This window comes from Paralichthys olivaceus, chromosome 1 (genome assembly GCF_024713975.1).
Source record: "Paralichthys olivaceus isolate ysfri-2021 chromosome 1, ASM2471397v2, whole genome shotgun sequence".
Taxonomy (NCBI): Eukaryota; Metazoa; Chordata; class Actinopteri; order Pleuronectiformes; family Paralichthyidae; genus Paralichthys; species Paralichthys olivaceus.
Window position 1 is genome coordinate 27,472,713 of NC_091093.1, and position 15,212 is coordinate 27,487,924.

The 15,212-nt window shown below is 42.6% G+C and overlaps 1 protein-coding gene across 1 annotated transcript in view; it reads left to right on the forward strand.

Annotated features, from left to right (window-relative positions):
* Positions 1-15,212, forward strand: part of LOC109637289 (protein kinase C-binding protein NELL1) — a 191,444-nt gene that overhangs the window by 75,212 nt on the left and 101,020 nt on the right. Inside the window, exon 12 of the mRNA XM_020099541.2 lies at positions 143-271. Coding sequence (XP_019955100.2) covers positions 143-271 — 129 coding nt within the window. The remainder of the gene's footprint in view (positions 1-142; positions 272-15,212) is intronic.

Below are 15,212 nucleotides of genomic sequence, written 5' to 3' on the forward strand. Positions count from 1 at the left end.
CAAAGTTCCTCATTTGTGCATTTGTTAGCTTTTTGTCTCTGTGTACAGTTGCGTCTTTGTGTACAGAATATTTCTCTGCCGTCGGCGTGAGCAAATGTTGAGACCAAAGTCAATCAACCCTTCCTTTGCCCCTCTCTTTCAGGTTATGACTTCTGCGCAGAGGGACTCATTTGTGGAGAAAACTCGGAGTGCAAAAACCGGAATACTAAAGCGGAGTGTGAATGCAAGAGCGGCTATGCCTCAATCCACGGGGACTCCACTTACTGTGAAGGTAGGACTGAAGCGTACCCAGCTCAGGCTGAGACGAGGGTCGTGTGACTGACTCATTATGTTCATTAGCTCTGGATGTTAGAAGCAGGACGGGTGGCAGCGTGTAAGCGCCTGAAGGAAGGATGATGACGGACTGTGAGCGGAATAAGATTTGTCCTGATGCACTGTTGTTAGTGGTGAACCTTTGTTTATGGCATGAGTGGTTTCACAAAGCAAGAGGAATCATGAATTATGAGAAACGAGCAAATGAATATATTCCCTGGGGTTAGAGTTTGTATATTTGGTCCATTAGTTATATTTTACGTCATTGACGGACATTTTAAGATTATACAACAGTTTTTCGAACTCTCATCTGTCTAATTTAAAAAATAGTCACAATGTCTATATATATGATAATGCAGCTATAAGCTTGATTGATTGATGATGCTTTAACTTGAAGATCTTGGTCTTGTTCCCTTGATGGCTCAAGCCACATACTTTCATTCGCAGCAGATATATAAATGTAACACGACATAATCAAGGGTTAAGAGACAGATTCTGAGAAGAATCACATTCAAGAGCTGCGTAGTTGTTGGGAAATAAATACGAGAATAGAAAATAATGAGGAAATGTGATGAGACGATGCAGATTATGTCTGAGAAAGTTTCATTGTCATCCAGGTCAGTGTTTCTAAATTGAAATAACTTGACTTCAAGTAACTCAGTTGTCTTTTCATGGAATTAAAAAGTGCAGTAACAAAAGAGAGGTCTGTATTTTGTGTTTCCTGGAAAACATGATCTGAGTTTGGAGACATAAGATCTAACAGGGATTCTGTCCTGTCCTGGATTCTGGAAGTGATGAGTGAAGCGCTCAGTCTTTCAGACTAAAGGGACGTGTGATAGTGCTAATGTCCGTATTTGATAAAGAGGCTTGGGAGTGGCAGTCGGCGGATCGGAGGATTTGCTCGACGCTCAGTTGTCTTTGGGCCGGAGCCACGACGCGTTGAATACACTGAACGCGCTGAAAGCTGTGTAGCTGCAAGCCCGTCAGTCTGTTCGGCTGTGTTTGATCTGCATGGTAAAGAGGTTTACCCAGAGCTCCACTCCAATCCACTACCGTCCCACACCATATGAGCGGGAGCCTGCTAACGCCGTTGTTAGATCAACTTTTAAAATTGTGCAGCCGCGGCTCTATTTGTTATGGCGGCATTATCCACATTTGGGGGGCTGCTCCCTTAAGGCAGCTCACACTTCTGTTGTAAGTGGATTAGCTGGAATCCTGCTGTACAGTGTGGTGATATTTGACATGGATTCACTGTCACCTCCAACGTGAATGGGTTTAGGAGAACATGCCTCACGGAGCAGACGTGGTTTTATTTGAGATATAAACAAAGCTGAACAGTGTCACTGATATCTTAGTAGATGTTTTACAGAGCAAATGAATCCCTTCTGTTGTCTTTTATTAACAGGGGATCTTCCCTGGCTTTTCTCTCTGAGCTGTCATGAAATGTGATTATTATTTCCCCTTAAAAGTTTTAATAAACGGCTGAATGATTGAACATGAGATTATTTACTTGTAATCAGAGCGGGTTGTCTAAGGAGGGAGCTGAGGATTTCAGCTGAGTCTTATCTGTGCCCTGAGCCTCTCGCTCTGTCACCTTGTGGCACCAAAATGACTCTCTCCCTCTCCTTAAGGGAACGAGGTGTATCATCTGTTGTGAGATGTTATATTGGTATTTCTCTGGGCTTAAACCAGGAGGAAGATTTTTTTCTAATTCTGGATTATGTGTTTGTACTCGAGTACGCCCAGATCTAAAATTCTACCAACACAACAAGATGGTTAATGTAACATCGCAAACCTGATAACATCCAGTGCATTTTACTTCTGAGCCAAAGCAATGTTAATTAAATAAATGTGTGGCACAGTGGTTTGGTGGGTGTCACTGTCATTAAGAAGTTCCCGGTGGGTGGGTTTTCTGTGGGTACTCCCGTTTCAAAAATGGTAACTTTATCCAGAAAGTGGTTGAATGTGAATGTTAGCTGTTGTCTAACAGTAGCTGATGTGTTATCACAACATGGTCCGATGTCCCGTCAAACCAGGAAGCAGCGAAATGATAAAAATGTCTCATTTTACAGCCTATGACATGATCCTTTATGAGCATGTGTGCAGAGGAAATGAATTGCCATCGCCTTTTGAGAATGATTAGTAAGCAGCAAGTTCCACCAGAGCCATTTGTTTGAATTTCACCCAATATGCGCAATGAAGTAGTGCTGAAATCCTCAGCGTTTGATTTTAATTAGAGAATATGTGAAGTTGTAAGATCGTCTTTAAATGGATTTGGACATTTATCCACAACCCATGCAGAGAGTGAGTTGAATCCAGCTGTGCCACGTGCATTGCCTGTGTTCCAGTTTCACCAGATTTATGACCCTGATAAGAAAGGCTGTGATTTTTGATTATTTTATTTGGTGTAAGAAGCCTGAGGATCTGCAGCATGTTGTCTGCTGCCGCATCATGTACGACACAGACCTGATGTCTGATCACTAGGACGTGTTGTAGGTTTTAATATTCAAAGCAATCTGCCTGATCTCAGAAAAACCGCAGATGTGTGTGATATGCAAACGTGTAAAAACACAAACACAGACTAATGATGGTTTCAGCCGCTCTATCCTTCCCACCAACGCCTGCATGTCTATCTATTCCATTAAAGATGTATCGCAGCATATGGGCTGACATCTTTCTAGATTTAAGAGATGAGTCCGGTCGGAGGCAGCGCTGTGCGTACTGGATGTCAGGACAGCTGCTCCTCCTCTCTGCAGCTCGGGAAATACTTTCTAATCCAGCGAGGCCTGAGAGAAGACGGTGGTCGCTATTGATCCGTCCTGTCAACACTCACCAACTCAAAGGCTCCAGCAGGGCTAACTGCTGCCTCGCTGGCTCGACTGCTGCCACAGAGTGAGGACATGAAGCTCAGGAGGCAGAGCTTCAGCTGGGCCGCTCTGCATGAAGTGAGTGTTTCTCTAAAGGCCATGTTCTCGCCACAGTTACCTACATGACCTTTAGCTTTGCTTCCATTAGCTTGTTTCGTGTCGTTTGAGGTGTATGAGTGATGTGGATATAAGTGTGTATCTTATGTGTAGCTTGTTATATCATAGCCGTGGTTTGCTTCTTATAGTTTTACTTTCTGACCTCGGTTATTAAAGCAGTTTTCTGGAAAGTTGTGATTCTATAGATACGAAGCTTTTATTCGTCAAAGAGCCTGATCGTCTATTTTCTTTGTTCAAATTCTTGTTTTCTGTGTATTAATACTTTTTTGTATGAACAATTATGGTTAAACTGTGAATTATGAAGCTTCACTTACATTTCTCTGTTATTAGCTTTTGATAAGACTTTGCCAATTTATTTATTTTTTGATACATATATCTCTGTATTGGAATTATTTTGGCATCAGCCCACAAAATCTATATCAGTCTTGCTCTAGTTATATTTATTATAATGCATCATAAACAACAAGATCATTTAAAGTAAATAACCAAGGTGAAGGTGCATTTTTTTTGCAGCCACTGTTTTTTTTAAACTTGCTGCTTTGTATACATTATTTTTTAGCATTGTTGTTACTAGATTACGTCTCTTATCCAATGTCGTCGACAAAACCATTCACAAGTTAGTAAATCACAACCACAGCAGCATGATCTCACTCTCATGTTGTTGTAACAGCATTCGGTTTGTATAGCGTCATAGCTGCTGTTTAGTCTTCTGCATTACTGGAACATTACTGGAACATTTAAATGCTGGTTTAGGATTTTGGAGATAATCCTGTGTATAATTCCATCACAGACCACTGAGGCTGAACTACTTAGAGTGTATAAGCATCAAGGTCTCTCTATTAGGATGCCATGTAACACAGCTCTCAGTAGCTTGGGAGAAAAGATTATTTGTACAATCAGATGAATCCTGTAAGAAGGGACTAATTATAAATGATTAAAAAAAACACTGAGAACATCCTGTGGGTTGTGTTCTTGTTCCAGCTCAGTGTCACACCAGTGACCAACTGACCCACTCAGTGTGCAAATGGACGTATTGTCCTCAGCAGCTTTTTGTTTGTCCCCTCAGAGCTGCCGTATCCTCTCAGCTGCCTGCGACTCCGATATGATCACTGCTTTTTAATTGCATCCTAAAAATGATCTGCACTGTTGAAACACTGTGGGTCAATACCACTCACACTGATGCTCTAAACAAAGAAAGTGCTGGACCTGCTGATGTTGAAAATAGTTGCATCAGCAGAGAGCAAACAACATAATTCCCTGTTTCCTCCCCGAGTGCTGCAGGGACCCACCCCCCAACAGGCTGGTCGTTCCCCGCAGAGGGCTGCTCTCCGGTTTCTCCTTTGTCTGTGGTGGGTGAAATCCCAGCGTCGGTCTAATGCCGAACCGAAATGCACCAAGATAGTGCACATCTTTCTTTCATATGTTCTCAGCTTTATATGGACATATTTCCTCAATATAACCAAATGATCTCCCACTCTACAGCCTCTCAAGTGCCTCATCTGCACGCTTCCTTCCTCCTCCATGTTTCAAATTAAAGGCCCCATCAGCACGGCTCGTCCATGGAAATGTTTATGGGTGAGCACATTAGGGAAAAGTGAGAGCCGCTCGGAAGAGATGCTCAAGTCAAATTTCCACAAATGCGGAATTGAAGCTGATTTCCATAGAAGTGGTCTCAGGAGGTTATTGTGGAGAATTCTCCTGCTGTGAAGAACCCTCGTGGGTCACTCTGCCCACGTTAATGGACCCATTAGCTCCCGTTGTGCCCTGTAACTCTGCAGCTCTAATGTGGAGCTCAAACACTCACTTGCCCTTGTTTTACTTGTAAAGGTGGATTTGTTTCACCGCTTCACCGGCTGCGTACTGTGTTTGGAGCACAATAGCAACGTTTAATTTGGCTTAATTAACATGCATTCAATCAAAAGTCGTGCCACAACTCCCTCTCTCCCCTTCACATTTCTGTCAATTACCAGCTGGGGCTGCATTCTTCTGCGGTTTGCTGCGACCCACAGTTCAGTTTTTTCTTCCTCTCTGCTATGTGTAATAAGATTAGATCCCAGTGCTGGGCCAGCACATCAAACCTAACAGGGCTATTTCTGTTTGTTCAGCTTACTTTCATTTAGCTCCGGAGCAGCCAAACTCCCTGGGTTCAGGGACTGACTCTGCTGTGTCCCCTCAGCTAACAGGCTCCAGGCGAAGCACTTTAAGATGTCCCTGATCTCCACTCAATCTCCGCTGACACCACAACAGATTTCAGCGTCTACCCTTCTTCCCTCTCTCTCTCTCTTTAGCTTTTAACACTTGCCGATAATGTGTCGTGACTTTGCGGCTAATAGCATCAATGTTACTGGAATGGGAAATGCTTGAGCACACTTCAGACATTGCGATTGAGAGGTTGCTACCGTCCCGGACGGTGCAAGAGGCAATCCAAGGTTTCATATAGACAATTTCATGCATCATAATGAATTTCAGTGGAATAAAATGCAATTTAAAATCAAAGTGTTTTGATAAAAAGCAGTCACTGCATTTTTAAGTTAAGTTGCGGCTCCCTCGAGAATATAAATTGCTTTAATAACTCTTTGGATGGACGCATTATCTTTTTTATATAATATGTATTTGAATTTCTCAATATATACCACACACATCGAATAACAAAAACATACGACCATACACCAAATGAGACAAAAGTACAAAATATATACAACCCCTTCTTTTACTACAAACGTCCAACAAAAAAGGGGGCTCAACCTTTGCATCTTCATATCTGACTATTAAAATACAATATGTCAAATAAATAATTATTAACTGATCACTTCTCTCTATTTTATCCTGTATCCACAGAAATAAAATGCACAAAACAAAAGAAAAACTAATCCTGCAACCTCCAGACAAATTTGAATATAAAAGCCACTTTTAGCTTCTCAATATTTGTGACACTAATGGACACGTCATGTTAAATCCTGCAGAGTGAGCTCATCACATTGTGTTGCACTAAGTGAAAACACCCTCGATAAAATCACTTTAGAGCCAAACATCTGAGCCTCCAGCTGATTCAGACACATCAGCCTGTGTCTGTGGATTGTTTTACATAAAATCCATAGTGCTACTGTGGGTTTTTAGTGGCCGTGATTAATGTCTTGTCACTTTTATCAACTTGGGTGGTCCCGAAAGGCAAAAGGGGACATTTTGTATTTAGGGCACATTTTCTGGAGTTCATGTCTGAAAACTGTTTAAGAAAAACCAGAACCAGTTACCATGGAACATGTTTAACAACCTTTACAAATTGTACTAGGTTAGATTTCTTTTCTTGGATAAGATGATTATAAATATAAGAAATCAACACAAGAAACATATATAGATATAGATTTCATCACTGTAAAATTCATATTTGATGACTTCTTTAAAATGCACTTTCAAACCTGTTGACTCACACAACATTTCCGTGCCTCCATCACGGTGGAATTGAGGTAAATTTACTCTCTCCTGGACTTTGATTATACTTTTAAAGTTTAACAGGAACATATTTCAAGACACTGCTGCCGTCACTGTTTTCATTTCCTCAGTAAGAAGGAGTTCAAGTGAAAACTGTTGATTGCAAGGTCTCATTTTAAATGCTGTGAGCAACACAATTTAAATTCTGCTCACCTCCTTTGTATTGGCATGGTCTCAGGCAAACATCTAAAAACCTTGGCACAAAAAATAAATTAATAAATCAACTTTCTACATGGCTACGCGTTTCAAGAGGAGCCTGAAAATGTCTTTGCAATTTAGGCGAACTGAACCCTTAAATGTCGTTGTTTTGGTTGTTCCTCCCTCTGAACGCTCTCCTGGAGGCTCTGGTGGCTGTTTCACTAAGCATTTCCTATTTAGTGCGTCCTCAAGTCATGAGTTGTCACAGCTACTATAGTCGTACCCATTTTCCAAACACCTGGGACTGACGGTTTAGGATTCAGGAAGTAATTTCTGCAGGATTTTAACCATCTTGTGTCCCAGTGTTGCTGAGACAGACAGTTGCTGTTATTGTATGGTAGCAAATAAACTCGGTATTAGGCCTCTGGGTGCAAGGACAGACAAACACGGCGGCTGGAAGCTGCGGTTTCACACAGACAGATCTGTGTGTGTGTGTGTGTGTGCAAACCTGCAGGAATCCCATCCACAGAGGTTGGAAATGAGCTCATCAAGGGCAGCGCCTGCCTGCAGAGCTCCCACAGAAGAGATGAAGGTGTGTGTACGACTGCAAATACGCTTGTGTGTGCATGTGTGAGGCGGTGTGTGTAGCTGTCCTGGGTTTTCAGATAAGCACAGGAAAACACGACATGTCTCCACCCGGAGTGCACCACCTGCCTCATGCTACAGCTAATCTGCTAAAACTGACAGCCTCTGCTTACTTTTCCCCGCTGAGTCTGGTCACACATAACAACACCAGGAGCCGCAGACACATGGAAATACACACCTGCGATATGTCGAGAAGGCTTCACTTATTCTGCATGGCAGAGCACCTCTGTGTCGAGTCGTTGCCATTAAGGTTTTCAATGCAGCACTGATGAGGGTGTAAGTGATGTGCGCTGAGAGACCTAACGCAAAAGAAAGTCCCTTATTGATCGGGAGCAGTCTAGGTAATCCTCATTTGTCCTTACTCCGTCCGCAATGATGGGAGCAGTGGTGTGCGTCTGTTCTCTCATGGTAGTGGCCCAAGCCGCTGGCTGAATTGGCTCTCACTCAGTGGCATTAAAGAGTAATTGGCCGTGTTTGTTGGTCTGCAAATCAGTCAGGCTCTCGGTGGGAAGTCTGTCTCCACCGCGTGAGAGCAAAGGTGTGATGACAGAGAAGGAACAGAGATGAAAGCGTACGAACCAAGACTATTGTGGTTTATCAGCGTTATCACAGGAGTGTTAAAGTGAGGAAAGTGTCCTGAAAGTACTGATACACAATTCTTTCATTTTAAAGGTGCAGCGTGTAGAATTCGGTGACCTCTAGTGGTGAAGTTTCATGTTGCAGCTGAACACCACTTATCTCACCCTTCCCTTCCAAACATGAAAGAGAACCTGTGCTAGACTTCAGTCGTCATAAAAACTCAAAAGGTCTGGGCTACTGTAAAAAACATGGAGAGGACCCACTCCAGATGTAAATATAAAGAAAAACAAGTATTTTCTGACAATAGATCCCTTTCACCTTAATCTTACACACACTGGACCTTTAATCAGTATTGTCATTACTTTCATTAACTAAACCTGCCTGTTTGGAATTTCCTGTTAATTGCTTATTGCTTAATCTGTACTGTTTCTCCTGCTGAAACACTTGAACAACCTATTTGACAACTACACTACATCACCTTGTTGTGTGTGATGACTGAATAGAGTCTGCAGACACACCAGAAGCAGCACAACGTGTTTTAAAAGTATGAAGGCCTGAATTTACTTTATAATTAAGTTATTTCTGTCCATTCTGAAGTTCCATCCTCTGACATTAAGTCAAAATGAACTTGGCTGGAATTCAAAGTGTTGCCACTTCTCACAGTGATTTTCACTCCGTACATTCTGCCGACAAGGTGAACTTCTTCAATCAAATTTTCTCTCAGTGCTCTTAGAAAACTAAAACACAATGTCACTTTAAATGAAGTGTCTTGAAGAATCTCAGGAGCGACATCACTGCCTTTCGCCAAACTCATGTCGAATTTGAATGTATTTTCATTGAGTTTTTAAAAGTGCGGTAAATGGGCACAGTTTAAATGATAATCAAAATGTTGTTAAATGTAGAAAGAGAGTCACCGAGGTGGGAATAAAAATGTGGGGAATGAGACGAGGCTGACAGGTGAAGATAAGCAGATGCTAAATCTCTTAATCTCAACATTAACTCCACTTAAACTCATCGTGCATGTTATCGTAAGAGACAATGGTGAAAAGCTGCAAAAACAAGATCCTAGTTAGGATAAAATAGATTTATCTTTTAAGTAAAGGCTTCAGAAAACCATTGTGCCTGCTAACAGACGAGTAAAAAAAGACAGGCTGGGGTAAAAATAACAATAAAAAGCCTCTTTTCTCTGCTCAGTCAGAGATGATGAAAGTGTGTGTTGGACAGAGATCAGCGCTGCTCGCCAAGTTCTGTCCATGGTTCTGGAAATCTGAGTTTGTGAGGAGAGGTTCTGTCTGTGAGCTGCGGGTGGACTGACTCCACCTGCTGTGTAACGCTGGCAGAGGTCTGCTGGAGTCACAGTGGGTGAGCACGCCGGTTAAAGGTCAATGTAATGAATTATATACTGTGTGTGTTTATATACCGCCGCTGCGTCCCTCCGTCCCTCCCTGTCCCACTTCTCAAACTCTCTTCTGGGTGGCATCCATCTTTGCCATCTGCGCTACACCGACTGCACGTGTTCCGACACTGCCAACGCCGTCCTTGGCAGCGCTCCTTCCCCTCGCCTCATTCCTCATACGGTTATTTATCCCTGCTTATTCCCGTTCAATTTCCTCACCGTTTCTGAGCTGCAGGGGATTGGGCTGGTAATCCTCGAGCCAGAGGGCTCGCTGGCGTGCCGCTCTGCATGGTCCACGGGCTAAAGTCTTCACATTTCAACTGGAATTGAGCCTGAAAAATCCCGTGCAGGCCTGAAAAAATGATTCGCTCTAAGTAGCCTAATGGGAGTGACTGCAGATTACCTCCAGGCCGGCTTTATTTCATTAACAGGGATACGTGTTTTTGGGGCAATTTACTTTTCCCTGTTTGCATATTAGCTTCATTGTGATATCAGATTGCCAATAAGAGATAATTACTCAGCTTTGAGACGAGGGAGAACAAAATCAGGTTTTACTCTTTCTTTCTATTTTCTTTTTCTTTTGATAAACAGTCTTTGTTAATTACAGCAACAGTCATATCAACACTTTAAGCTTTTATCAGGGGAGCTAAGTTTCAAGAAGACTAAATCTATATACATCAGTTGAAAGCAAGATACACAGGGCTCTTGCAGACTCACTTCGTCTAAACTCACTTTGCACATCCTTATATCTCTAGTTTTCAGCTCTGTTGCACATCAGGCAAATAAGCTGCTTTCAGACATGCACTGACTTCTGGATAATCCCCTAAACTTTTCCAGAGGGGCTGTTAGTCTGAGTCTCCGGACATTCTCTGGACGTTTTCCTAACAGCCCCTAGTTGAAGCTGCAGAGAATGTCCGAATGAATCTGAGAATTCAGCGCAAGCGAGTGGGCGTGTCGATGACGTTTCTGGGATTGAACACAAAGATTACAAACCTCAGGCTGAAAATAAGGAGCTGTGCACGTAGAAGCTGCAGACGAAGACGTAAACTTGGAAAGACAAGAAGATTGAAGAGTTTTCGGTGAAGCCACCTCTCGTCTGAATGCTCTGGAGATGATTTTGTTGTGAAAGACAAAATCAACAGCTATACCTTCATGTTCTGGTGATAAACAGCAAATATTCAGGAGCAAGTGTCCGTTAAATAAACTTTGCAATAACACTTCAATTGATTCAGTTTATGTGACAGATTGCCACTAAAAACACAAACTACTTGATTGTCTGATACATTTCCTGAGCTGCCGAGCTGTGTCGTTTAACGTGTGATTCGTGTGCAGTGGATTTTAAGACGCTGAACCATCACTTGAGGTCTTTTCCTGTGTGTTTTGGCCGGAAGGTGAAGATTCAGCCGCGGTCAAGTTTAGATACGGACAGACGCTCCTCCTCGGTCTTCCCCTCAGTCATCCCCAATCTGTTAATTACAGCACAGGGACTAATGATCGTATTCCACTGGGTGGTAATGACACATTTATGACTATGAGTCCATCAGTCTTCTCTGTTTAGCTCAGGCGTTGTCCTTGGCCTTTCAGACACACACATCCAGAGCAGTGAATAAGACAAAAACTCAGATGACTGAGTGTCATCGAGCCAAATGACTCTCTCGTTCCAAGTTACTGACGTGACAGGGCCTTTTGAAAGATAAGATTAGTATCTAGTCCGGTCCAGAGTGAATGCATGGGCTGATAGAAACAGTAGCATGCTGTATATCAAGTGATGGATGGATATTTTTGGCTCAGTTGTCCCCCGTTTGATGAAATGAGATAGTTTCTATGCCGAGACTCTGAATTCATCCTGAAGTTTAGCTTTGTTCGGGGATTGATTTTTCGCCATCAAGAGTGCGTGTCAAGGATTTTCCCTTGGAGTAGTGATTTTCTGCTCCGCTCCACAAAGCGCGAGAGCTCCGAGTGCTTTACGATCCGAACGCTCCGCCGGGCCGCCTCACGTTCTCACACCATATTTAACCGCTGGCAATTAAACCCAACAGCAGCCTTTTGTCTCGTCTGTCACAATCCTAATTTAATGCTCCAGTGCAGCTAAGATGAGCTGTGGCTTTATGAAGATGCTACGCTCACCTCACGTCTGTAAATTCATGCACAGGAGTGAAGGTCAGTTGATCTTAACTGTTACTTCACTACATATTAAGAACATTGTTGTTCCGTCCATCGATCTGTGACCAGACTGTTTTGAAGCTTCACTTTGAGTTTACAGTTTGTTGTCATCTGGGTTTTTACTGGAGCTACCGCTGTTTATTTTTTGGGGGGGGGGATTGCCTGGAGGGGGGGGGGGGGGGGGGGGGGGGGGGGGGGGGGGGGGGGGGGGTCTGAGGCAATCAAGAATAATATACCCTCCGTAAGAATTTCTCTTTCAGCTCTAATGAAAAATGCATTCTTAAAATCACAGTGTCTGCAGCTGGGATTCTGATGAAATGATTTGTCAGGACCTTTTTCAATGTGGAGAGATTTTTATGAAGCCAGAATCCTGCAGTCATGAGAGTAAAAGCAGCATTGAGACACTTTTGCATTGGTTTTCAATTGAATTTGAAGTTTTTATTTCAGTTTAAAGCAGATTAAACTATTAGTAGGAATTTAGTGTTCTAAAAATACCAAAGAAACAACAGTGCCCTTTCCGAGGGAAGCAGCCCTAGCAGCAATTAATAAGACATCCTGCCTCTATATCCCAGCTGTTGTCCAAAGGGCTTTTTACTGTCCGTGAGTGTTTATGCATTTATATTGTCGCAGTTTAATGATGTATACTGGTTGCTAAGTGTTGCTGTTGTTAGTTTCATGACGTGTAATCCATGTTTTTTCATTGGACACTAGAACTTTGGATGCTTTCATACCTACCTGGTTTAGTCTGGGTAGGACAATAGAAGAATTGACAATCGTCAGACGCACGCCCATCTACAGACCAATCAAAGTCAAGTATAGGACGACACGGCCCACGAAGGTGATGGCGACAGGATGCGTCATAGAAAATTATTTAGAGCGCTGCCTCAATTACAATGTGAGACCGAAACTAAGCAGATCAAATTTAAAAAATATAACAAAGACCTGAAGCTTGGTTCAGACTTTCAGGTGTGAAAACTCCCTGAATAACCTATTTAACCACATTAAGTCCAGTTTAACCTCGATGTTCAGGTGTCTTTTGATTTATTAGTCACCCACCGTTAAGATCATCTCTGTATTGTTTTGACCAACCTTTCTGAGCTGAATAAGATGCCGGAGAAACAAAACTAAATGGTCCAAGACAAACATCCGTCTCTCTTTGTGTCTCCTGCTTATCTGGATCTTTTGTTTTCCGTGTGCTCATCTATCAGCAGCGTGTGTTTGTGTTTGTGAGCCTGCCTGTTGTAACTGCTCCATATTCTCATCCTCTTGTCGCATTCTCATTGTTGAAATTCTACAGGTACGGCTTAAGTTTCCAGCTCTACAGGCCTGGTGTGTTTTGGCATCAACAGCACCGAGTGCAAGAATTTAAAAATACTTCAACTTCGAACCTAATTGTGCCACACTTCAAAGGAGTTTTTAAAAAGTCTTGCATCACCAGCGGGTGCCCCATCTACTGCTTCCCCCGAATATATCTGCAGAGCGCTCGCAGCTATGATACAGATGCTAAAAGTACAAAGGGCTTCAGCTCTCTGCACCTTTTCGCCCAGAGCATGTCAACTGTGGCTTTGAGGAGTGTATCTTAGCCCGGGTGCTTCGGTTCAGTTCTGTCAGCACAGTGAGGGAAGACTTGGTCGATTTATTCAGTGTGTACACGATCAAAGCTCTGCATGAAACTCTGTTATCATTTAAAATTCACAGAAATCTTGGTTTCCCTCGTTACGTGGCATAAATGTGGCGCCCTAACGGAGCCCAGAAGAAGACGCAGGTTAAGGGAAGTGGAGATTATCATCTGCCGTTTGGTAGATCAAAAGAAAGATGACGGAGTTGGATGTTTGAGGTGTTTAACTGGAATTACACTGTCGGGTTAAAAGTGAGAGCTCAGGAGCATCTGTTGGCCAATGCACAGCTCTCCGTGTGTGTGTGTGTGTGTGTGTGTGTGTGTGTGTGTGTGTGTGTACTTATAAAGTGACTAAGGTCAGAATACTCCACATATCTTGATTCGGTTATAACTTATTCAGAGTATGACCTTTTCCAGGTTAAGTTAATCAGATGCTGTTAATACATTCTATTTATTCGGTCTAATGACTTAATGACTTATGTAAACATGACCTCCCTCTTTACAGATCCTGTTGTAACAGTTTGCAGGTAGAGACAGTCTTAATTTGGCAGATAACTTTGAGATTCTAATCATGGAACTACTTCATGTTTTCCACCTGTGTTCATGCATCTTCTGCTTGTCTGGTGATAAATGTCATCATCATGAAATCCTCCCACCGACACTTTTCATATTTACTGCCATGGGACTAATTAATGAACGCACTCTTCATTCAGCCTTTAGCTTGTTTAGGCAATAAATCCAGAATGACAGAACATGGTGTAAAGAGAGAAGTGGAGGATGTAATCGCAGCTGTTGAGCTTGGTGTGTGAATGTTGTCAGTCGAAGGTCGTCACAAGTGAAGAAGCACAGGCCGGTGTCTCGTGTTTATCTACACGCTTCCTGCAGAAAGGCTTCAGACGTTCATTTCTTTGGCTGGCAGATGGCTGACTTGAAAGGTTGAGTGTTAATAAAGAGCAGATGGTGGATTTTGGGTGACCTTCAGGTGATGAACATCCTGCAGTGAAGGGAGATGAACTCCCTTATGACAAGCATGTAAGTCCTCTGATAGATGATGTACACACAACAACTGTACACACCCGTAACACGTGCACCCGTGTTAAACATTCCTGTATTGTTTCATCGACATTGTAAAATGATTCATTATTTATTTCATGTACATTCAATAGGCAATGCACGAAGCAAACAAGCTAGCTCGCTGTTGTGCTTTAAATCCACGCTGTGTAACTGTGAGCAGCAGCGCCCCCTGCAGCTACATGTTGTGGTTATCCTGCAGGGCAAGGGAAATCCACAGAACGCTAGATATTACCCATGATCCCCGGCTTCCTGAACCAGAAGAATCCACCAAACTCTGTTGAGAATTCTTCATATTTGAAAGTTTCCTGATTTTAAAAGCTGAATATTGGAGATAAACTCTGTTTTTTTAATTGATCTACAGTTCAACCTGCTGGAGCTGATTCTGACAACTGAAGCAGTGACTGTCATCAAAGTTCTATAGATCAAGAAAGAGGAAACATTCTCTATTTCAGGTGGAAAATGCTAATGTGGACGTGTCGTTTTATATCCTCCACAAATTTCTGTATGTTAGTCGGTCTATTACGTCTGTAGTTTGTGTAATATGCTGACATGTTTGTGGTGGCTCCGTATACAAACCGAATTGAATGGCGAATTAAGTTCTTGGGCTCGTTTTGTCTGGATAAACAGAAATTGCCTGCAACGACGTTCATGGTGCGGCCGTTCCATCAAGTAAATCACAACGCAGACTCCACCAGTTATATATTCATTTCAGAAAATGAATGGCAGCTCACTCCTCTTGACATCTCCATCTTGCCTACCCGATAAAATACACAATGCAAAAAGTGTTGCTCATCAATCCAGTTTCACTGACGTG